This window comes from Pyrgilauda ruficollis, unplaced genomic scaffold (genome assembly GCF_017590135.1).
Source record: "Pyrgilauda ruficollis isolate IOZ18807 unplaced genomic scaffold, ASM1759013v1 scaffold28, whole genome shotgun sequence".
Taxonomy (NCBI): domain Eukaryota; kingdom Metazoa; phylum Chordata; class Aves; order Passeriformes; family Passeridae; genus Pyrgilauda; species Pyrgilauda ruficollis.
The window spans coordinates 1,917,901-1,941,326 of NW_024524155.1; the positions used below are offsets into that span (position 1 = coordinate 1,917,901).

The window sequence follows — 23,426 nt, forward strand, 5'->3', positions numbered from 1 at the left end:
CCAATCAGCGCGGCCAGCGCCGCTCGGGCCCGCCCCCTTGGCCTCACGCAGCCAATCAGGCTCGAGGCCGGCGGCGCGCAGAGCCGTTGTCATGGTTGCGCGGCGCCACTTCCGCCGCCGTCAGTTCCGCGGCGATGGCGGCGCTGCGCGGGCGGGCGCTGCTGGCCCCGCTCGGAGCGCGGCTGAGGGCCGGGCCCCGCGCCCCGCTCCGCTCCGCCGCCTCCGCCCCACCGCTCTACGATGTGGTGGTGTCGGGCGGGGGCATGGTCGGGAGCGCCATGGCTGCCGTGCTGGGTAAGGCTGTGACCCGCTCCTCCGCAGTGTGAGATAACCGGGTATAGGAGCTCAGTGTCCAGGATCCCGCTGAGGGATCCTTCACCCTGCGTCCTCGTGTGGCAGCGCTCTAAAGTTGACGTAGGGCTGTTCGGTGAGCTGGTCAGTGTGAGCCTGGCTGTATCCGTGTGTGCGCACAGCTGTTAATGGGGCCATTAGCTGCAGTTTTAGAGACTGTAGTGTTTCTGTCAAACATGCTCATCCTTAAATAGCTGATGGATAATGTCACCCTTAGCTGAAATGCTTTTCTGAATATAGACTCATAGGATGGGTTGGAAGGAACCTTAAATATCACCTAGTTCCAACCCCCTGTGGTGTGCAGGTCCATAGACCAGGTTGCTCTGAGTCCAGCCTGGCCTCAAACACCTCCAGGGTTGGGACATTTCCAGCTTCTCTGACAACCTGTTCCAGTGTCTCACCATCCTCACACCAAAGGACTTCCTCCTAATATCTAATCTAAACCTAGTCTCTTTCAGTTTGAATCCATTTCCCCTTGTCCTGTCACTACATGATCTTCTAAAAAGTCCCTTTTTGTCTTTCTTGTGGGCTCCCTTCAGATACTTAAGGCCACAATTCAGTCACCCCCAAGCCATCTCTATTCCAGGCTGAACGAGCCCAGTTTGCTCAGTCTTTCATTGTAGGAGACGTGCTCCATCCATCTAATCATTATTATCTGATCTCACGTTTCATTCTCTAACTCAGTATTTTAAACACTGGAATACCAAGTTAAAATGGATTTCTGCTTGCTTTGTATCATAAGAGATCCTGAGAGTACTGGCTGCTCCTTTATTTGCAATGTGGGTTCAGAAGGGTGTAGTAGTGACAAAAGCTAAAAAAAAATAGTGCCCAGGATAGCAAAGATCCTGAGCAAGTGCTGAGTGCTTTGCAAGTATAAGGGCATGCCTTGCAAGCTTAAGTTCTGCTTGTATTGTTAAACAAGAGCCCAGTGGATTTGAGATGGCGTAAGGATCCCCTCCAGCAGTGGTATCTAAGGCTGACAAGCAGGTTTGGGACCTCTCAGGAGATGAGGTCATTACTGTGCATAATCTAGAAAATGTGCCCAGGACACTGCTGTCTTTAGGGCTGCTGTAGTAGTAAACTCCAGATGTTGCAAGGACACCACTGCTGTCCTCAGTGCCTTCTGCATCTGTAGTGGTGGGGATGCTGCAAGTGTGGCCAGCTCAGCTGCAGTGTTTTACACTTTACTTCAGTCTTCTTTTTTTTACTTTTCAGTTGTCTTTAACTGGAAGTTAAAAGTCTAAACTGCCTGTGCTATCCCATTGTCAGAATGTAAGGACAGGGAAAATATTAATGTAATTGTTATGTATCACAGAAGTTTGATTTTGATTTCCTAAAAGGAGATTTATGTTTAAGTTCTGGAAAACGTGTTCTGGAGTAAACATTGCAAATTTCACTTGATAATACTCCAGTAATAAATTTTTATTAAAAAATGGCACAAATTTGTATAAAAATCTAAGCTTTATGTAAAAGGGAAATATGTAATCCTGGCTTTAGCTGCAAAAGAGTTGTCCATCTCAGTAACAGGATTGTTGTCATAAAGCTTTAACATACAAATTACCTGCCTGGTCAAAACCTGTATTGTGTATGTATTTCTTTGTTAATTTGTTTTGTCTATTCTGTCTTATTACAACAACTCAGGTGTTTTGTTTTTGAGATTTTTGGCAGGAGCATTGTAACAAAGCATGCATTTGCTTATTTTAGGGCATGACATCCACTTCCATGATAAAAAGATTGCTTTGCTGGAGGCTGGTCCTAGGAAAGAATATGATCACATGCCAGACAGTTACAGCAACAGGGTCAGTTCCATCTCCCCAGGATCAGCAACCCTCCTAAGCAGTAAGTATGATTTTGTTGTTTGCATTTTTAACATTTATATTTGAGCTGGTTTTGTTTGAACAAAAACCCTTTTAACCATGTGTTGCCTTCACCCTAACATCAGTAGGATTATTTGCCTTTGTCTCTACATGCTGAGTTGTGGTTATTAAATCCAGATTCTCTCGATAACAGGGAACTGTGTTCTGGTATCTTGGTCTGATTTGTTATTATATAAATATTTGTGACTTTAGGCTAGTGAAAGGTTGTAAGGTGCTCTCAACAGCACCTGGAATGTTCTATTCACAAAAGAAGCTTAGTGCTTTGTCATCTGGTAATTCAGTCCTCAGTTAATGAGGATTAATTGTCATTTTAAAGAGATATCTGAGCCTAGATTCCTTATGGAGAAAGAAATGTTCTCTACAATAATGCTGTGCATTTCTATGACTGTTTTATTACCCAGTTGATGGGACAGTGAGAGTTGTCTGTTAGGTCAGAGGTTGAGGGAGTGCTCTTAATTCTTTCCTGCTGGTTTGTGTTAACAGTGTGATTCTGGAGCTGTGATAGCACTGAGGCAGACCTGCCACTGTCTAGGGATGGTGCAAGCCAAGCCTGAGCATAGTCAGGGAAGAGTGGAGGAGAGTGTGGAGTGAGCTTCAGTTTAGTTTTGGTCTCAGTGTCCCATGTGAACCTGTATCTCCATGTATTTCTGTCCTTTTTCAGGTTGTGGTGCCTGGGATCATGTCTGCAGCCTGAGACTCAAACCGTTCCGGCGAATGCAGGTGCCTTAGGGCTGCAGATACACCATGTGTCTGTCTGCTCTGAATTCTCAAAAGTACTTGCATCAATGACACAAAGGTTTTTCTTTCTATGGTAAAGGGCAGGTCATACTTATGTTCATTTCTGTCCCTTTTTTGTGGGTAGCAGTCTGCTCAGAAATACCTGTCCTCAGGGTCTTGATGTTACAGGCTGAAAGGTGGATTCCTGATGGCAGCTGTAGATGTTGGGGCTTGGGTATTAGCCAGGAAATAAAGGTAAAGGGTGTATTGGTTTGGCTGGGATAGAGTTTCTTCTCTTCATGGTGGCTTGTATGGGACAGTGTGTTAGATTTGTGTTGAAAACTGTTGATAACACAGGGATGTTTTAGTTACTGCTGAGCAGTGCTTACACATTGTCAAGGCTTTCTCACACGGCCCTGCCAGTAGCAGGCTGGGGGTGCACAAGAAGCTGGGAGGGTACACAGGCTGGACAACACACCCTGGCTGATAATCCGTACCATATGCTCCGCAATAAAAGCTGAGGAAAAGAAGGAAAGATGGGAAGTTGGGAGTAATGGCGTTTGTCTTCCCAGGTAACCATTATGCTTGAGGGGGCCCTGCACTCCTGGAGATGGCTAAACACCTGCTTGGTCTTGGGAAGCAGTGAATTAATTCCTTGTTTTGCTTTCCTTGCACATGTGGCTTTTGCCTTTCCTATTAAAGTGCATTTACCTCAAGCCATGAATTTTGTACTTTCACCCTTCCAGTTTTCTTCCCCATCTCAGTGCAGGGGAGTAAGGAAGCAGTGGTGTGGGGCTGAGCTGCCTGCTGGGGTTACCCTTCAGCAAGGTTGTAGCATAGTTTCCTATGTTAATTATGTAACAGAAAAGTAGGGATGAAAAACTTGAGTTGGAATTACTTTTTGAGCTTAAGCTGAATCATTTAATTAAATTAGTTATGTGGTGCACTTTAGTAGCTGGGAATGGACAGTAATTCAGCATGTTTTGTCTAGTTCTATATTTCTAGATTACTGTGTCTTTTTGCTGTTAAGTCCCTGAAATGGACTTCTTTATCACATAGCTTCATGTAATGTATTTTTTCTTCGTAGGTGTGGGATGCTTGTTCAGAAGCCATGATCGTTTTTGAGAAAGATGACTTAGATGACATGGGTTACATAGTGGAGAATGATGTCATTATGTCTGCTCTCACAAAACAGTTAGATGCAGTAGCAGGTAGTGGACAACTTCTTCAATGTTTTATTTCCTGCAGATAGCTTTCAGTTACTTGCCTTCTATTGTGTGTTAAGTCTTGAGAGGGAGAAATTTGTCTAACAGGTAACTCTTGAGAATGGGAACCTTCTGGAATTGGGAAGGAGGGAGAAATCTGACTTCCAAAGGCTACAAAGCAGGAAAGCACTTGCATATGTAGTTCTTCAGGATACAGTCTCTTCAAAATTGGACTTAATTAAAAAAATCTCTACCTCCTTGTCCAGAGCAGGCCTTGCAGTGGCAAGGGGTTGTCCATATCTGTTTTTTCAGGGTGCCTTGAGAATTGTAGGGTGAGCTCCTAGGGTGCTGTTAAGACACGTGTGGCCTTGGCTGTTGTAGCAATGTTTCTTTTTTTCCTGTCCGTGTCGTGCTGTGACCATGGTACTCTGTGTTCCAATCAGACCGGGTGGAGGTTTTCTACAGGAGCAAAGCAGTTGGGTACACCTGGCCCCTTCCTTCCCATGGCTGTGACACAAGCCCTTGGGTCCAAGTTGAGTTAGCTGATGGACGCAGACTTCAGACCAAGCTGCTGGTAACTAAACTCTTTATTTCCATTGATAAGGCATCATTTCTAACCCAAGTCCTTTCCACTGGATTTGGTTCTAATTCCATGTGTGCCACTCCACCCACATGGAGTGCTAGAGTGAGGTGAGTGGCTAACCCTGGCAGGGAGGGTGTGGGACACTGGGCATGGCCTTCTCTGCCTGGTGCAAGGAGATGCTGCTGAATTTGAGAAGAGCAGAAGGGCCCACCTCTTCTGGTTTTGGGGGGGATTGTTTTTTTTTTCCCTGGATGAACAGACAATATACAGATGCAGTCTGAGGTTTTTAGAGTGAAATACTAGCTCCTAATGTTTCTAGGAGCTGCTGCAGAAGTTGCTTTGCATCTCTTTGTTTTACAGATTGGTGCAGATGGTCATAACTCTATGGTCCGGAAGGAAGCTGAAATTAAGAACATCGAACATCAGTATGACCAGTCAGCTGTGGTGGCAACTCTCCATTTATCTGAGGTAAAATTCTGCTAAACTGACTCTTCCATAAGCAGTAGAACCTAAGAGGGTGATCTGGCTTGCTGCCCACTTGCTTCTTTCCACTGCAGGCCACAGACAACAATGTAGCATGGCAGCGGTTCCTTCCCACCGGGCCAATTGCGCTTCTTCCGGTAAGGTGTCTGTATTTCTTTAAATGTTTTTAAAGATTTTTGTAGTCTAGTAACTTTGTTTCTATCCATGCCTTTCTGTGTTAGTTCTGTCTCTTAAGAATTTGCACATCTGCCCTTCACGCTTGATTTATTGTGTTTTCCCACTCCTGCCGTCTCACTCTATCCTTGGCATTTTCCACTTGTAACAAGTTGGGCAGGAACTGTAATTTTCAGAGGGACTGATGGTGTGAGACAGGGCAGTGGGGAAGTCTTTGCACTGAATATTTATTTTTGTTTCTTTTTCTCTTGATATTTACCCTTGACATTCTCTTAAACTAGCTGTCTGACACTGCCAGCTCTCTGGTCTGGTCTACATCTCATGACCATGCATCGGAACTTCTCGCTATGGATGAGGAAAGCTTTGTGGATAGCATCAACTCTGCCTTTGTGAGTATCAGCCTTGTGACAGGGAACAGCCTTTAAGAAATAGAACAGAATTCTGTAGCTTAAACGACAGTAATGGGAGAGGTGGATTCTGAAGTTCCTTCCTCTGGTGAGAATGATACTAAAGAGGCACCTAGCAAAGAAAAGATGACCCCTTGAGACTGAATTAGGTTAGTTCTGAAAGTCACAGAGGTTAACCTAAATTTCCAAAAGGTAGCAAGAGTAGACTCATCCTGTTGGAAATTTGTATGTCCTAAAATGGTGAAGATAGTTTTTACTACTGTATAGTTTTGTCCAAGTGGTTAAAATTCAGTATTTGGAACTCAGATTTTTTTTCAGCTGGGTTCTTTTATGGGTCTAGTTTGGGTCAGCTTCCAAAGATTTGTTTGTCTCTTTCAGTGGAGCAACATAAACCACTCTGACTTCATTGACACTGCTGGGGCCATGTTCCGTTCTGCCATTTCACTCCTGAAGCCCTCAGGGACTGCAGTCCGTCAGCTGCCCCCAAGTGTTGCTAAAGTAGATCCAGAGAGCCGAGCCATGTTCCCCCTTGGAATGGGCCACGCAACAGAGTATGTCCAGCACCGCGTGGCTCTTATCGGGTAAGGTGCTCAGTGGCAGCCCTTGGGTGAGCGGGTGGCATGTGGTTAGAAATGACATGAGGACAGTAGCTCCCAGTCAGCAAATGAGATGTTAGAAATGATACATTGTTCCAGTTTGACTTTACCCAGATCTGGTTTGTTCTGTGTGCCCTCATGTCCTTTTGTATGAGTAGCTTTCTGCCCATTATCTGTGCTTTCTGTGTAAATTGAAAGATAATTATTTCCTTTTCCTGGTTTGTACAGTCCAGTGAAACAATCCAGTATCTCATGCTGGATCTGTACTTCCCCTTACATTATACCAGCCATTCTGAGCAGCAGTTGGAGTTTTAAACTCACCTTTTTTTAAACACAAATGACAAAAATTACTCCATGTGGGATGTCAGAGACTTTTGTATTGTGGCCCATGCAAATAGGAAAATACCTAATTTCATATATTCTAAGGTCACATGTACTTTCTTCTCTGCAGTGTGGTGGTAGCTTTTAGTAATTCTTGGATGCTGTGCTACACTTTTGTGTGGTACACTTTTAATCTTTCCAACCTATGAACCACTCTATGCTTGGGAGCATGCTATGCTTTATAGCTTGGTAAAGCACATGATCTTGCATTTTATATCAAAACTTCATTTAATTTCTCTAACTTTGTGACTCCTATAGCAATGTTTGTCTTTAAGCTTTACAGATAAGTCTGTTTATGGAAGAACACGATTTTGTTTCTGTTCAATGATAATCCCACCTCTCCTTTATATGATGTCTGTCCTCTTTGTGTTTGTGCAATGTGCCATTGACAGCGCTCCTGCTGTGCTGAGGTCACTTACAAAAACATAAAGGCCTGTTCCATGTGTGATCTGAGAGGACTTTGGCTAGTCACCTCTTTATAATTTTTCCTTTCAGACCTGCTTTTTGTTACCTCCCCTATGTCTTGCTTGTTACAACTGGAGAGGCAGTCAGGTAGTTCAGCATAGCATGCAAGGAGGTTCTGGATAAAGCGCATGTGCTGCTCTAAGGTGTTCATTGCAAAGAGGTGAGGAGTGCTATACTGATCCCTTCTGGGGTTTGTCAGCTACTGTGGCTTTCTTTAAGAAGGGAAAGAAATTTCTGTTTTCTCTTGCTCCAGGGATGCAGCACACAGAGTCCACCCACTTGCAGGACAAGGAGTGAACCTGGGCTTTGGTGACATTGCATGTTTAGCTCATCACCTCAGTGCAGCAGCCTTCAACGGGAGCGATCTGGGTAAGGCTCCAAGCCAACACAGGGGCAGTAAAGGATTAGTCTTCCAGGCCTTTGCTGCAGTACCTCTGGTTAAGCATGCAGCTGTCTTGTGTTTGAAAGCTTTGTTGAAGTGAAGCAGTTCACAGTTCTTGGATGCAGTTTCCATCCCACGAATTTAAAGCTGCTTTAAAAAAAATAACTAAGATGGCAGTTAGAAATGTGGTGAGATGAGCAGTAGCTGGTGGAAAGAAGTCTTTATTGAGATGGACCATTTCTCTGTTCTCCTTCAGTTCCCAGAGGAAACTGCTCTATTGATAAGATGCACAATTTTTTGTGGCATATCAGGTGTAATAGAAACATTCAATTTTGTCTTCCAGGCTCCTTAAAACACCTCCTCAAGTTTGAAACAGAACGTCAGAGGCATAATGTCTCCTTGATAGCTGCTACTGATGTGCTAAAAAGGCTGTACTCTACCACACTGGCTCCTCTGGTGTTGCTGAGGACATGGGGATTGCAAGCAACAAATGCCCTGCCTCCTGTCAAAGTAAGGATCTCACTTCAGTGAGGGCTGTAGAAATTGTCCAAAATTATTAAGGAAATATGCACAAGATGTAAAGATCTTTGTTTGTTTTAAATGAAACATTTTTGGTTGAAAAATACTAGTTTAAACTGAGGGGTTTGTGTCCTGAATGAGCCTGGGGGGTTCCTAAACAACTGATGACTCAGTAGTGACTTTTTTTTTCCCCCCTCCAGCACAAGGGAATATGAAAGATATAACTGTCTTATATTCTGTATCAGTAATTAGGAGTTAGAGGTCATCAGAAGTCTTTATTTTGCTATGAAATTAAAGTGTCAAACCTTGAATTGTATTCCAGCAATGCACAGAGAAAACAGGCCTGTGAAGACACATCTTCACTAAGAGATTGGGTGACTTCCCAGATGCACTGTGCAGCCCACATGTAACTGTTTCTGTGCTATTTTGCCTTGTGGATTGTTCCCTCATGGCAGAAGTTCAAGTCTCTAAGATGGAAATTACCTGAGGAAGGCAGTGGTGAGGAGTTCCTGTCTTAGCCCCTCTGTTTGCAGCCTATCTGCCTGAACTTCTCACCCTCTTGACCTAGTTGCTGGATTTTTGTGAGGATCCTTAAGCCCTCTGCTCTCAAAGCTCCCAAGCACCAGCAAATTAGATTCTCATCTTTGGATTTCAATTTTTATTTCATTTATTCTCCATCTTCATATTAAACACAGGTTCCCTGTTTCCTTTGTGTCATGGTCACAGTTGAGACACTTTCTCAATTGAAAATCAGTACATTCCTAAGGCAGAGCAGCTGCCACTGCCATGGTGTCTTCATTAAGGAAGACTATGCTGCTGCTTCAGTGCTCATAAGTTTTTTTTCTCTTTCTCTGTTTAAAAGAAAAAAACAAACGAAGATGTCTTTTCTGAGCACAGAATCCATTGGTAATACCAGTTTTGTACTACTTGGGAAGGACAGGAATGCTATGATTTTGTTAATTTTCTAGGACATAGGGATAGGTTCTCTGTGTGTGGCTAGAAAGACTGGCCAAGAATTGTTGTTCACTTATATGAAAGGGAATGTGCCTGAAGGTTCTTTCTAAAACACATGCTTATGAATTACTTCTCTTTGTCTTCTCTTTTAGGAGCAAATCATGGCTTTTGCCAGCAAGTGATCTGTTGTCTGCCTGTCAGCAGCTTGCCTATGAATGCATTGCCCTTAAAAGGACTGTAATTGACTTGAGTATTTGAATTTTTATTTTCATTTTCAATAAAACTGAGGGATTGAGCTGTGTATTACACCATCCACTGGTTTATGCAAAAGCTGTCGCATTTGCCCTTCTCAAGAGGATTTAGGGTTTCTTTCCATAGTACCATGATGTCTTCAGCCACAGAACTAAGCCACTAACTAACTTTTAATTTGGGCCTCCTGAGTTGAAGATTGAGGTGCAAACAGCTGTCTTTTGGCAAACACAGTGCTGAATTTTGCCAACTGCTGGCTAATTTTTAACAGCTTTTGCCACTTAATTACTTTCAGTTTCTTCTGATATGATTGCTAGAGCTGTAACATCACTCCTGGGTTCTTGGCACCTCAGCTCAGACAGAAGGGGTAGTTTGCAGCAGAGGGAAACAATGCATGGTGGCAGATATATTTTAAAACTGTCTGTCGTTCTTTCACCCTTTTCCCTGCCTTTCTCTTGGTGCTTTATTTAATAGTGGTGTTTCTTGTGGAAATGGCTAGTCTTAAGGGCTCCATGGAAAAGGCACAAGGCAACAGTAATATCCAGGAAAGAAAACTATACCACAACATCTTGAATATTGTTAAAAATGCTTTAATTACTAAAATAGACAATTCAAGATATTCTGTCTTCGGTTCCAAACACCAGCCTCTTGCATTAGACATTTGCCACTCACAAAATTAAACTAAAACACTGCCCATGGACAAGATTTACACATATGGGTGACCAGTATCAGAAATGAACATCAGAAAGAATGAAATGTAAGTTTTGAAGTGAAAGCCATTACTTGTGCTTCTGCAGTCACTCATATTAGGCAGTTCTTGTTAGTGGCTGGCTCAAAGACATTACAAAGGAGGAGATAAAAATCAGGGCTGCAAGTAGAGCTCCTGTCTTAAAAGGCTGCTTATTCTTTAGTTTAGCTAATAAATAATCTCATTGCACTAGGGTAAGTGTGAGAACTTGACTGGGGTTGTCCAGATCCCCCCACCCACTTGGGTTCAGATGTAAACAGCAGGGGCTCAATTCTGCAATTTCTTGCAAAAATAAACCTTTTAATTGAGATCTTGTTTCTCCCATAACTGAAGGATCATACCAGTAACCGAGAGCAGAAGTTCTGCTTCAGTTAATGAATTGTGCCACTGACAAATGAAGGCCCTGAGCATTCAGATTAAATGCAACTTTGGTACTGGGAAGCAGATGCTCCCCCCTAGCATTTGCAGTACCAGAGTCTGAGGAAAAGAATGCAGAAAAAACAACTTCCTCTGCATGGTACCCTTCTTCAAGCCCCTTCTTGCTTCAGACAAAACCCAACCCTCAAGCCCTCCTCAGGGCTAGTGTGTTTTCAGGGGGCAGACAACACTGCTGCTTCTCCCTTAGGTAGAGCATCCTACCTTCAAAACACAGCCTCACTGCTGCCAGCTCTTAGCCCCAAGATCCAGTAAGAGTTTGTCATAGCACTGGCTCAGACTGGAAGATGATTTCTGGATTATTAAATTAGCTTGTTCTCAGGATAATGCAGCCTGGTCAGTAACCACTGCATCCTACTTCGTGTTTTCTGAGAATACAGAAGTGTTCACTGAAGACAAAATGAATGCATTTGCAGTCACCTTGTTCTGCAGACCAGACCATATACCAAGTTTTGCCAACAGTAGGAAGAGGAATAAGAAATGTTTATGGTTGAGAAGAGGACACAATTACTTTCTTCATGTTCACAAAGAAACTTCTAGAGAGGAAGGAACAGAACTTTGGTGCGACACGGGAATTTCTCAATGTGGATCTCAGATTCTGGTAAGGAGTACACATGTAGGATGAGCATTTCCTGTTGCAAAACAGCAGCCTGAATTTATGGCAAAGTGTCAGTGATAAGTATGGATGGCTCCATCCACAACCCTTGGCTTCTTGTTGCTGATTGAAGTTGTTCAATCAAAAGCATGCCTTGCACCCTCATGCTGTAAAACCTGAGATATGAGAAGCGGTAGCTTAATCAGCCACAGGCAAACTTGCACTGCTAACTAGAGGAAAAGGACTAATGGTTCACAGTAAGGCAAATTTCTAAGTCTCCAAACTGTTTGGCAAGACCACTGAAGACATGAGTGCACTATGTCCTCCCCTTGCTGGGAATTACTAATTATTTTCAAATTCAGTTTGCAGAGAAGGCAGCTTGAGGGCAGTCTTTGGTTTGACAGAAAGGTGTTTTAGAGCAACTGCAGCTGGGACAGTTGGATAACTGCAACTGCCCACCAGGGAAATGTTCATCACAGACATCAGTGGCCAGAAGTTTCCCTTAGTCACTTGAGTAATACCTCTTTGTTGTGATGGGGTGAATGCACCTGTACTTTACACACTCCTTGAAGAGGTGAAAACAGTAGCAAGCTGCCAGTTATTTCATGGGGTGGAAGAAGTCTCTACAGCTGTTTTTACTTAGGGCAATGGATGGGTTTCAAATGGGAGGCCACGCCTTAGAGCTCACTCCAGCAAAAGGGACTGTGGTGCTCAGACTGCTCGCTGGCCCAGCAGGTCCTGCTGGGCTGTGCCATGCCTGCAGTCCTTGGGATAGCACCAGACTTGACTCTTGGGTGAGCACCACCTCAGCTCAGGTGTCCTGAATCAGTTCATACAAGAACCCGAGGAGCAGCAGAGGGAAGAAGGGTATGGGTGTGCCTTGGTGAGAGCAGAGAAACAGAACTGGCTCTCACAGCAAAGTGAGCTGTCAGATCAGCCATTTCATCTGACTGCAATCTCCTTGTGGGTGGAATGTGACAAGCTCTTCTTCTGGCAGTTGAGTTTCAATAGCTGGCACTGCTGCCTCGTTGTGCCAGCACAACTGTGTGTTATGACTACATGCTAAATGAATAAATTTATCAAGTCTGGTAGTCAGATGTATGGTGTAGCTGCACAGACTTGGAAAAGGCAGCAAAACTGAAACACAGGCACACATTCTGCTTAGGAAATGCCTACTGCCTAAAAAAAAAATATGCTTGGCAAATTACTATGATTTAGCCAACACCTTTCCCAAAACCATGCCCAAAGTGTACTTATAGCAGGCCCTTCTTGAAAGACTGGAATATTCTTGCCATGTATTTGCTAAGCTAGCAGCTGGATTTTTGGAACATTGAGGTTGGCAGCATCCAGAGTTGTTCACTTTTCTCTGCATCACTGTTGATGCTATTTCTAATTTCTGTATTTAACATCTCACAAGCAAACTTAAGTTATGTGTGTTTAAAATAGAAGGGCGTAGGGAAAGCCATGGGTCTGTAGTCTGCCACCACATCCAGGAACTCTGTGCTTCTAACAAACTTGCTGGTGAAAGCTGGTTTTGAGCCCCTTGCTTATTCTCTGCTGGAGTTTAGACCTTTTGACTTTCTTAAGGCAGTCTGGATCATTTATGGCAATCACAGTTATAAATCATACTCTCATTAGGCACAATGCCAATCCAGGGTAAAGAGCTGTTGTATATTTTTGGTCTGTGTTCTGCTCTGTGACCAGTCCCAGCTGAACACCATACCTGGAGATTGCAATTTACTTTCTCGGCATTTTCCGAAATGCTGAAGTCCACAGCAGTGTCACAAGTCAATAAGTCATCCCCAGAGACTGCAGCAGGTAAAAGGTAGCACCCAAAGTCCAGCTTGTCTCTATGTTGTTTACTTTCTTTGTCAACTATAAAGGAAGAAAAACAAGTTATTCCTGACAGTTCTCTAGATTCATAAGTTGCACAAATGATAGCAACTACATGTTACAAATCTGGAAAGACTCAGTAGATAATTAGTCAGAAAAATCAACTAATGCATGTTAATTGATAGGGATTTAACCGTTTTTTCTCACCTTTAAGACTGTGTTGTCCCTAAATCCAAAACCTTCCTTTAATAAAGCAGTGATGTAAGTGAGATCCATGCAGAGGAAAGGACTGGCTGAATTGTACCTCTCCATGTTGTCACAGACTAGAGAAGGAAAAAAGAAAAAAAAAAAGGGATCTCAGGAAAATAAGAACTTTTATCCACATTGTATATTTGAACTGAACTCAAGCCAAAGCTTACTAAAACAAGCCACCCTCTTCTATTAGTGGTTATGCATGACACATAGTACAGAGCTGTTCTACAACGTTGGAGAATAAACCATATAGTACTTTCCAGTTTCTCTTAACTCCATCAGAACTACATCTTTTATTGCAGCAACATAATCCACACAGATCTTCTGAAGAACCTCTGCTCAACTGATAGCTAGCAGGGTGTTATATTATTTTTTCAAGAACACAGCATCACTTGTTTTCATCATCTCTCCTCCACGGATGGATCCAGTAATGGATTACACCTTCTAGAATGGCAGTTTATTTTATTTTTTCCAACCACACTTGTCCAAGGAAATGGAAAAGGCTATTGCCCAACCAACCACTCTCTCACTGCAGCTAAGTCAAGATTCCATAATCAGGGTGACAGTGACTGGGAAATGAATTTACATTAAGCATCATTTTCTAGACCTTCTGTCACTGCCCTGTTCTACCAGCAGCAAGAGCAGAGTTCACTTCCTTCTAAGAAAAGATGAAGAGCATCCTTCTACTATTGAAATGAGATAGAGAAGAATTAGATCAGGATCACAGAATTGATCTCCTGATCGTCTAAAGCTAAGTAAGTGGTTTGATAATGTTAGGTAAGATCTTAGCTATGTCTTTGGAAATAAGCTCTCTCACTAGGGAAAAAATAACAACCAACCCACACTCAAACTTTAGAGCCTAATCCCCCTATTCAAAATCATCCAAGTTTCCAGGGAGATAACTGAAAAATCACTAAAATTTAGGCCTTATTTTAGGAAAAAGGTCAGTCCTGAACTACATAATTAAGCATCTTTTGCTGAAAAATACGGTCTTCTCATTGTCTTGAGAATGATCACCGTACAGAGGTAACTTGCTTTTAGCCATCAGCAGCTAGGCAAGGTGGGAGCACTTTATCCACAGGAGGTACAAAACTAGAACAAGCATTCAGGAAAAAAGACAGGGGAAGGTAAAGGAATGTGGAAGAGGCTGTCAGACTCTCCCTCCATTTTGTTAAGAGATTATACAGGATTTAAGGTGACAGACTTACAGAATTCAGTGCTCTCTTAAACTCAGAGTTGCAGTTTGACAGAAGCTCTTGATGCAGCAAATTCACTTTCTTTTGTAGTGACTCTATGAACTATCTCCTTCTGAACAGAGCTGTAAAGCCACCAACCCCTCACTGCTCTATCAGTATTGTCTTCTGCAATAGTTAGAGTCTTTGACTAATAAAAGTAACATGACGGGTGTAAGTGAAATAAAGGTTAAATAAATTTGCTTTTCTTCCAAGTCACATTATGTACTGCCTACACATTCATATTTTTGTTATTTCTTGTCCAAACCAGTTTCCCAGCTCATGACAATTACCTTCTTTGGCTTTTCTTTCAAAATCTCTCACTTTCAAAACACCTCCGCGTTCATAATCTGAAAAAGATGTGAGAAAAATCATCATAGACCTGACAGCATTTGCATTCTTTATCCAAGTTGACCCTAGAGTGCAACTCAAGGATGCTACACTAGGAGTGAGACCTGCTTGGAACAGAAGACAGAGCTGCAGGTGTAACTGGAGCCCTGAGCATATTTCATGTACTGAACACCAAACTGCAGTGACAGTCATCTGTCATTCCCTCGAGGTATTTTGTGTATCTCCTCTTTCTCAATAACACTGCTTTCCTCTGCTTCCCGTGGCTCCAGCCACCAGGGTTCCTCTGTCTACCTTCTGGATGACATGCTCACATGTAGTAGATTATCCCAAATTTACCGATTAGGTTGGTGTCAGCTGCTCGATCATAGTAATAGGAGAAAGCATAGAAGGAACTTCCACGAATCTCATCTGGTTGGTGAAGTTTCCCTTTGACAACCTTGAGTACTTCCAAGTAGCAAGGCTTGAATCCTGTTTCTCCTGTCAGGAAAAACATGGACGGGGTGAGCCACAGAACATGTGCGAGATGGAAGAAATAGTGGCAACAGGATGAAAAATTAAAGAGGCAGAGATTAAAGCATCGGAACAAGAGCTTAGATGTCCCTTCTGTAATCCAACATGGAATCTACACACAGGCAAGGACTCTAAAAGCCCCTCATCAAGTAGAACTGGTTAGAGTAGATCACTGCTGTGTCTGAAAGAAGGGCCACACAAACTACTTCCATGTCAGGCAAAACTCCCATTGACATATTCTGTGGCCAGCAGAATCTTCTACATTTGCTGCCACTTGTTAGATAAAACCTTGCTTTCTCTCCCCATCACATTGTAATTTTACAAACCTACTCCACACACACCAAATCTGCAATTCAGCTCTCATGTTCCTCAATCTGTTCAAGTCTATGATGGCAGCAGACTCACCCTCTCCACGCAGCATTAGAGACTTATTATTATTAGAGACTTAAGAAACAGCTCCACAAGTGAGATTAACTGGTAGGCCAAAATGTTTGTACCCTAACACAAACAAAATTTTTGCACTTTGCTCAAAGCCTCAGAAAAACCTCTCTTATTTGCACAAGTAATTCTAAACATTTCCTATAAAGGTATGATTTTTAATAAGACATCACAGTCAGAGGACAAGGGTACAGGTCAGCTACTCTTACAGCTTCAGATTTTAATCTGGATTTCTCAGAAGTCAACCTTTGCAACTGGACAGATATCCTTCATACCCCAATCATCATCAGTTAACTGAGGAAATATTTGACAAGAAAAAACTCAGATTCTGGAGATAAGACTTATTGTAAAAGAAACAAGTCTCCTTAATTTACCTTCTTTGTTGCCACCATACTGATACTTCACTCCCCCGAAGTGCCACTCTGCCTCCAACCGCTTAGGCAAACAAGAACTGCGGAACATTTGTCCATCCACAACTGGAAAGAGAGCAGAGAGGAGAGTCAGAAAGCACAGAACTTAACATAGCTATAAATCAATATGCAGAACCAGAAAAGGATGGAAGATCTTTACATTAAAGTCTTTAAGTGAAAGTACAAAAATCTGAATTGATGGATGGGGCACTAACTGATCACAAATTAAGGACCAGTCTCAAGTCTGGAAAAGTTGTGTCTGTTTTGTCCTGCAAACAGCAGAGCAGCCAGGCTTGTCATTTCTTAATGAGATAAATGGTACAAGGGTATCTGGATAATGGCTATTCACCACAAAAGACAAGAAATGAGAGGTGACAAACACACAGATGCACAAACCCTAATGACAGCAGATAACCAAGACAAAGAAAGCAACTGAGCAACGAAGACAAAACTCCTAAGACAGAGATCAATGGCCACTACAGGATCCACTGAATCTACCTTTGAGGGGTTCAACCAGAAATACTGTAACTGATAAGCAGAAAACATGATAATTGCTGCACACACAGGTCTCACAGGAAAAGCAAACTTCTAACAGTATGCTCGAGGCAGACTCTGGGACAGCAAAATTTGCTTTGGGATGCTTAGGGAAAGGCTCAAAGGCTGGGAAAAGGGGGAATTAAGGGATCAGGGAAGTGCAACTATGGCAAACCAGAGGGGACTGTAAAAGAAGACAGTCACAAGTAAGCAGGCAGTTGATCCATGTGCTTTTCTTTCTTAGCCTTGTGACCAATCACTGCAGTCTGTCCTATCTTCTTCTTAATCCCTACTCCCAACTATTTTTGATTTGAGTACATTCCACTAATTATCACAAGTCCATCTATCTGTCAGGTAAGAATCCAGAAGGTGGAAAGACCCCAGGTCCTGGCCAGAGACTAGACAAAAGGCCCAAGCTCTGGGTGAGAGACTGCAAAGACTCAGGAATGCGAGTATGCACTCAGGTTACTGAGTGAGAGCACATGATGTGCTCATGGGCTTCCATCTAGACTAGGCAGTGCACACAACAGGCCTGGGGAACACCACAGGCCAGGCACGTACCAGAGGGGCCTACAAAGTGGGTTTGGCCTAAGAAGCAACCCTAAGGAAAAGGATTTGTTCATGCTGCTTATGCTTCTGTGGATGCTTGTAAAGCTGTGTGTTTGTGGCTGGCCACGGTGTTTGCGTGCTCCCACATGTGCACTTCTGGAATTTGCACATGAATGTCACTGCTGGCTGATCTCAAAAATAGGGAAAAGCAGCTGTCTCACAAGACAACCCCTTAACAAGTAGTAGCTGTTTTCAGACAAATATATACCATCAGCAACATAGAAAAGCACAAGATACAGAAGTGAGGACACACAGGAAATGGGCTGCTGACACAAGGCTAAGTCTAAGCATCTCTTCATAAATCATAAACGTTTTAGTATATTAACATACCTTCCATGTTCAAAGCTCCAAGCGTTGCCAGTCTTGCAGCTTTTAGCCCAAACCCCAAATAGCTGTCAACAACAAAAGACAGATGTTATAGTCTTGATTCCTGCACATCTGGTATGCTTTAACCATAGCCCTCTTCCCAAGTCCTGGAACACCCAAAGCAAATTTCCTTCCTCTGATTCCCACAAGGCTCCCTCTCTAAAACAGAGTTCTCTTTGCCAGAACAACCCTGAGGGCCAAAGAGTGACACAAACCCAAGAAATACAAAGAGTTGTAAAATGGGTGAATGTAAAACTACAGGAAGTGGTTAGAGCTGATGTGTCATTTATACCAGATGATCATGAAAAGCAAAAAAGCACCACCTTAAAAACGAGGGAGGAAGAAGGGTATGTGCTGAGTGCATGGAGAATAGGGCAGCCACTCTTATGTAACACACACAAACTATGTGCTCTTAGGGCAGAGTGCAGAACCTCCCACAAAACAGGAACTGTGGCTTTGTGTGAAATTCACCTGTTTTGACTCCACAGGTAGCTGCTACATTCATTATAAGCTAGAATATGAACAGTGCTTATGAGAATGTCATCACACATTGCAGAAACACAGCTAGATTAAAATCCTGTTGACCCTTTCATTTCCATCTCTGTGTTTGTCCACTTGCCACTTTTGTCATGTCATTTTAAACGTTTCCAGAATATTCAGAGTTAAACTAACCTCCAGCTCTCTCAATTTTTAGGAGATGATTTTTCAATCCCAATTATTTTAGGTGCTCTAATGGACTGTATCAATGACTACAGCAATCAGTTACATCAGCAAATGTAAGGATAGGAGAGGATGACTATTAGGCCAGCTCTGCTGTCAAGCAAGCAGATTCTGTAACTGGCTGAGATGGTAATGTTCACTCCACTATGTCTCAGGCAAGTCCTCTTCCCAAATCTGTGATTGTTTTTAGTTCTGACTACTGGCACAATATCTACCTTTCTGCTTGTTTCAGAATATTTGGCTTGAATCCAGTAATAAGAATTCTTTTCCTTAAATACGGGTTCACAATGCTTGTCTCTTCATTTGACGTACTGCCTAATATTCCCTTGCAGTGACATTAACCATGATCCTGGAATGTTTCCAGCCAGCTAATGTCATGTTCCACTTCTACTGTTCCAAGCAGATAAGCAGTAAAAAAGTCATGGTGTCTGCTGCTGGTACCAGGATGATGTGGCTGTTAGCTCAGGGGCTGATTTCCCCAGTGGAAATAGCAGTCTTTTGCTTCTCACCTGTGGGTATAGAGCTTGTACGTGCTATTAAACATTTCAAATGAGGTAAGAAAATCCTCAGGGGTTTCCTTCAGAGTTTCCTAGAAGTTAAGTAAAAGAAAAAATGTTTTAGTTTATATTATGCAATGAAGAATAACCAACTTTAATCTAATACCACAGATACACCCATACAGTTTACTGCACACTCATCTGATCTGCTTTGAAAACAAAGTACAGCTTTCCAATGCTGCCACTGCTGTAATATCTGCACTGATTTTATTTATATGCATCTTTGTGCTACTTCAATGCATAACAGGGAAGCACAACAGATCAGGATGAAAACACTTTCTAATTCAGGTAACCTGAATTTTTCTAGAGTACTTACATGTTACTCTGCATGTAGAGAGTCCCCATTCCCATTATCAGAAATCAGCTGCATTACAAGTGCTATGAACTTTTTCAAGTCACACTAGGCACCTAAACTGAGGTACTCAGAAGAATTAAAAATACAAGGTATAGGCCCCATTTTCACCATGTCAAATGTCTTGCTGGTACTCAAGGAAACACTGTGACCACTCACTCCCAGTCTTAGGGCTGCTTCTCCTAAATTAGCCTCTTGTCTCACCAACTCCAGTTTTTCCTCTCAGTCTTCTCTCTGTGCACACCTCCATCCCACTGGTACCCTGCCCTAGCTTCCTGACAGACTAACTCACACTCTTGCAAGGCTGAACTGCTTCAGCAATCACTTACTGTTTATTTGTGTCCACTCCCTAAACTCTCAGTTTTTGTCTCTCCTCTCCTCATGGCCTCATTCTCCCACCCCTTCTTGGCTTTGTGCACTTTTATTCACTTTATCATTCACTGTTATTCTGGGCCAAGCAGCAGACTCTCCAAGAGAACTGAAGCTGCACAGTCCTGCAGTTACCATGCAAGTAAGGGATCCAGATCTGGGTTATTTTTTCCAGAGTCCTAGACAGAAGCCTGCTCAAAGCTGAAAGGAATTTCACGGTATTCAGCTTGAGCTTCTCCTGAGCAAATACAAATCAAAATTTGTTTTGGGTGTTGATTATCTCTGAAATGGCAGTCACATCCTTGACCTCATACACGCAGACTACCACATTTTGAGCTCTGTTTCTAAACCTTACATCACAAAAACTATTTAAAGGAGAGATCCTAAAAAAAAAAAAATTAGTTTGGAGAAAACAATTGTCTTTTCTCATGCCCTACTTTCACAAAAATGAGGCAGACACCAGACGGACAATTTCATAATTACTATGATTGGTTTTCAGTTGCTTTTAGCTTTGGTAATAATGCCATGAAATTAAAATCAACTCCATGCAGTTATCATTATATGTTCTCTACTTGCTTGTAATTAGTATTGAATTAACAAATCTTTTACTATTACAGTATTTTGTTCAAAACTAATATAAGAGCAGGCATGTGACTGGCTTGGATTGCAGGAAGAAAAAATCTCCAAAAAATCAAAGGGATGTAACCTTGCTAATTCTGTCAGATGGGAACAAATCCCAAAAACATACTAAGCTTATTTATTTGAACTTGACAACACAGGTGAGAAGCAGACAGTGTACAGCATGAACCTTGACTCCACACTGCCCTACAAATTCACACCATTAGTCCTGATCTGCAGCAAACACTCCAGGACTTTTCCTGCAAGGCTGGAAGGGGACATTTGAATCTTGAGCTGCAGTTCAGCCTATTTCACAGTTCTATTTATTCTCCAAAACCCTGACATGCAACGCCCTTTCCTGTTGGTCCACTGCCCATTTTAGCAGGTGTTATCAACACAAAACAGAGGACAAGCCCACAGTATACTTGAGGCTTTGCTGAGCAGGATAAGGTTTCATGTCATGTTTCAACACAACACACAACTGCAGAATTAAAATATCCTGATGTGAAAGCCATGTGTTTTTTGTGGTCACCAAACACCCCTTGAGAATCTCAAGTTCTATTAAAAAAAAAAAAAATTAAAGAAATTACTCCTTCAGAAAGAGTGATATAAACACATCACAATATGAAGGTACAGAATGTAATTTTCTCATGCAAACTGCACACTTGGGTCCCAGTTCAAACTGTTTCTAAACAGCTATAGAACTACTAAGAGATCCAGCAGAGGTGTCTGAGAGACATTGAGCAGAATGCTCAATTGAATGAGAAGAAATTGATAAGAAAACAGAGGACTGACTGTGCTTCTATTAAAGAAATTTACCCTATACAACACTCCTCGCCTCCAAAACTTAGTGAAGATCTGTTATCCGACTGGAATGGGGAAAAAAAAAATAGACCAGTCCTGACATTTCTTCTAATATTCAAGAATACTACCTAGAAATGTTCTACATTTGTTGAATACACAGCAATATCAACATTAATGAGGCTTTCCCAGCCTGAGTCTAGAAAACAAAGCTGTTTCTTTTTGGTTTTACTAATTTGCTTTCTTTTTATTTCCTCATGATTCGGGCTCCTGTGTTTGCAAGCGCCTATCAGCCAGCTGCTGATCTCAAAGGGAACAGAAATACAGATGTTCTGTAAACCATGGATGTTCTGCTTGTGCCACTGCTGACAAAGTGGTACCAGAGAGTGCAGCAGGGCTCAGGTCTCTGCACCAGCCTTGCCGTCCCAACCCATGCACTTTCAACCACTCCTCACCTCAAACCGTGGCAGGAATGTGATTTGGGTTGAGGCTCCTCCCAAGTCCAGAATCCCAACAGTTTGCTGGTTCTGGCCAGACAGCTGCCCTGCAAACAACACCGTGCTCAGAACAGCCCCAAGTGCACAAATGCTGAAATGCAGACACTGTGTGGATGCTCAGGCAGCCACCGGTGATCACAGTATCACAGCAATACGAGGAGGGCTGAGCTGCCCTTCAAAGAAAAAACCTCAGAGAGAACAGGCAGGCAAACAGAAGGTATTACGGAATGGTTCACAGCCTTTCTTCCTTGATTCCAATCTCTCCTCCAAAGAGACAAAAGCAGATAAATCTCCAGGTATCGAGCAAAAGCTGAAAGTAAGAGACAAAGTATCTCCTGCAGAAGACTGTCAGGGAGAGTACACAAATTTTGTAACCACCATATAGCTGGCCAAAAGCAGTAGGGGAAGGGAAAGGCAGTAAGAACCAAACCAGCTATTATATTTTCTCTTCACCCAGAGCAGTTTTTTGCTTGCTCATCTATCTGCTAGAGTACTGATTTTCTTTTCACTAGATTGCACTCCCAGACGCTCTTAGAGCCAGTAGTGCCGAGGCACCATGCCCTGCAACACCTCTGTAGCTGCACAGCTCACACTGGGATGAAGAACACTGCAAGGCCTTGTTTCCCACACACTAGCAGTACCACTCCCCAAAGCACGTTAGGGAAAACAGCCTGCCAGTGCCTCCAAGATCTCAGTAAATTCTGGCACCTTCAGGGTTAAGACCCTCCTTACTACAGACTCGGGAACACAGTCTGCCCAAGGCAATCCACTGCTTCAGCACTGGTGAGAGAACAGGAAGGAAAAGTATGGCCAAGGCAGAGGAGCTTAGGGTGATCACCTCCACAGAAGTTACTCAAGTTCAAGTTTAGAGTAGTTATACAGAATTAATTACCTGTCAAAAAGTTCACAGTGATCCAGGCTAAAATTCCTGCAATGAGTGAAAAAAGAAAAAAAACCCAGTCACCATTAAATACTCCCACAATCTCCTGCCCACTGTTACCAGTTCTCCACAGGTTATTTATTTACCTGGAGGTCATTGCTAGTTTACGCAACCACCCCAGACTTCAGAGATTAATTCAAACTCATAATTAAATTATATTATGCATTACTGATTCATACAAGTCTCATGAGCTGAAAGAGGTATGACTTTGTAATATCCATGCAACTGCAGCATACATAAAGCATATCTATTATCCAAACAACATACAAAGAAGTAATGAGCTGACACAATGCACAAGTTTCCTTGTGCCTGTTTTGGCAAACCAGCATTTAAATTCCTAATCTGAATACTGCATTCACACCACTCTGTTTTAATCTTAAAGTTTCTATAATTACACTACAGACAGAGCAGCAACCAGTAAAACACAAACAGCTCCTTTGACTCCAGTGGCTTGCTTGACACTTACATGATTCTCACCCAAACGTGACAGTAGAAGAGGTAGGGATTTTAAATAAACTTGGCAGGCTACCCTGTGCTCTCTTATGCCTCATTGGTCCTGCCCCCTGTCAATACAACAGTTCTCCCTACTGTGCAATTCACCCATTAATCCATAGTGACAAACTATGCACTTATCAAATACTTGAAGACTTTATGATACTTCTCCTTTTCTCAGCCCATGTGGACAGATTTTGTTCTTTAATCTTTCTCCATTTATTAGTTGTTTAAGCACTGTGATAACTCTTGCTTTCCTTCTACACCTTCCAAAGTGGCAATTTATCTGCCATAAGGAAGAGTTCTGAACTGAACGTAACATGACAGGATGGCTCTTTTCATCAGGCATCCATACAGATGATTATTACTTGCCCATACTACCTTGGAGAATGTCTGGATATGTAGCCAGAATGTTAGAGTGTTT

At 42.6% G+C, this 23,426-nt stretch overlaps 3 protein-coding genes across 5 annotated transcripts in view; 1 reads left to right on the forward strand and 2 right to left on the reverse strand.

Annotated features, from left to right (window-relative positions):
• Window positions 1-12,909, reverse strand: part of FAM161B (FAM161 centrosomal protein B) — a 22,309-nt gene extending 9,400 nt beyond the window's left edge. For both annotated transcript variants that reach the window (XR_005955497.1, XM_041472072.1), the window contains exon 1: window positions 12,845-12,909. The gene's annotated coding sequence lies outside the window, so the exon portion shown is untranslated. The remainder of the gene's footprint in view (window positions 1-12,844) is intronic.
• On the forward strand, window positions 134-9,395 carry COQ6 (coenzyme Q6, monooxygenase). The gene is made up of 12 exons (XM_041472074.1): window positions 134-294; window positions 2,056-2,190; window positions 2,890-2,948; window positions 4,033-4,156; window positions 4,594-4,724; window positions 5,094-5,201; window positions 5,291-5,353; window positions 5,672-5,779; window positions 6,176-6,378; window positions 7,493-7,608; window positions 7,965-8,131; window positions 9,247-9,395. The coding sequence occupies exons 1-12, from the start codon at window positions 135-137 to the stop codon at window positions 9,274-9,276; spliced, it is 1,404 nt and encodes a 467-aa protein (XP_041328008.1). The 5' UTR covers window position 134; the 3' UTR covers window positions 9,277-9,395.
• The window catches only part of ENTPD5 (ectonucleoside triphosphate diphosphohydrolase 5 (inactive)), a 22,692-nt gene continuing 9,183 nt past the window's right edge, over window positions 9,918-23,426 (reverse strand). For both annotated transcript variants that reach the window (XM_041472078.1, XM_041472079.1), the window contains exons 6-14: window positions 22,463-22,498; window positions 21,529-21,617; window positions 18,886-18,965; window positions 17,621-17,682; window positions 16,112-16,213; window positions 15,126-15,266; window positions 14,732-14,788; window positions 13,162-13,277; window positions 9,918-12,996 (exon numbers count right to left, since the gene is read on the reverse strand). In XM_041472078.1, the coding sequence (XP_041328012.1) occupies window positions 12,910-12,996; window positions 13,162-13,277; window positions 14,732-14,788; window positions 15,126-15,266; window positions 16,112-16,213; window positions 17,621-17,682; window positions 18,886-18,965; window positions 21,529-21,617; window positions 22,463-22,498 (770 nt within the window). In that variant the 3' untranslated portion in view covers window positions 9,918-12,909. The remainder of the gene's footprint in view (window positions 12,997-13,161; window positions 13,278-14,731; window positions 14,789-15,125; window positions 15,267-16,111; window positions 16,214-17,620; window positions 17,683-18,885; window positions 18,966-21,528; window positions 21,618-22,462; window positions 22,499-23,426) is intronic.

Coding starts and splice junctions, on each gene's coding strand:
- COQ6 (XM_041472074.1), top strand. CDS start 135: ATGGCGGCGCTGCGCGGGCGGGCGCTGCTGGCCCCGCTCGGAGCGCGG. Junction 5,202..5,290: donor CAACTCTCCATTTATCTGAG/GTAAAATTCTGC, acceptor TTTCCACTGCAG/GCCACAGACAACAATGTAGC. Junction 5,780..6,175: donor ATAGCATCAACTCTGCCTTT/GTGAGTATCAGC, acceptor TGTCTCTTTCAG/TGGAGCAACATAAACCACTC.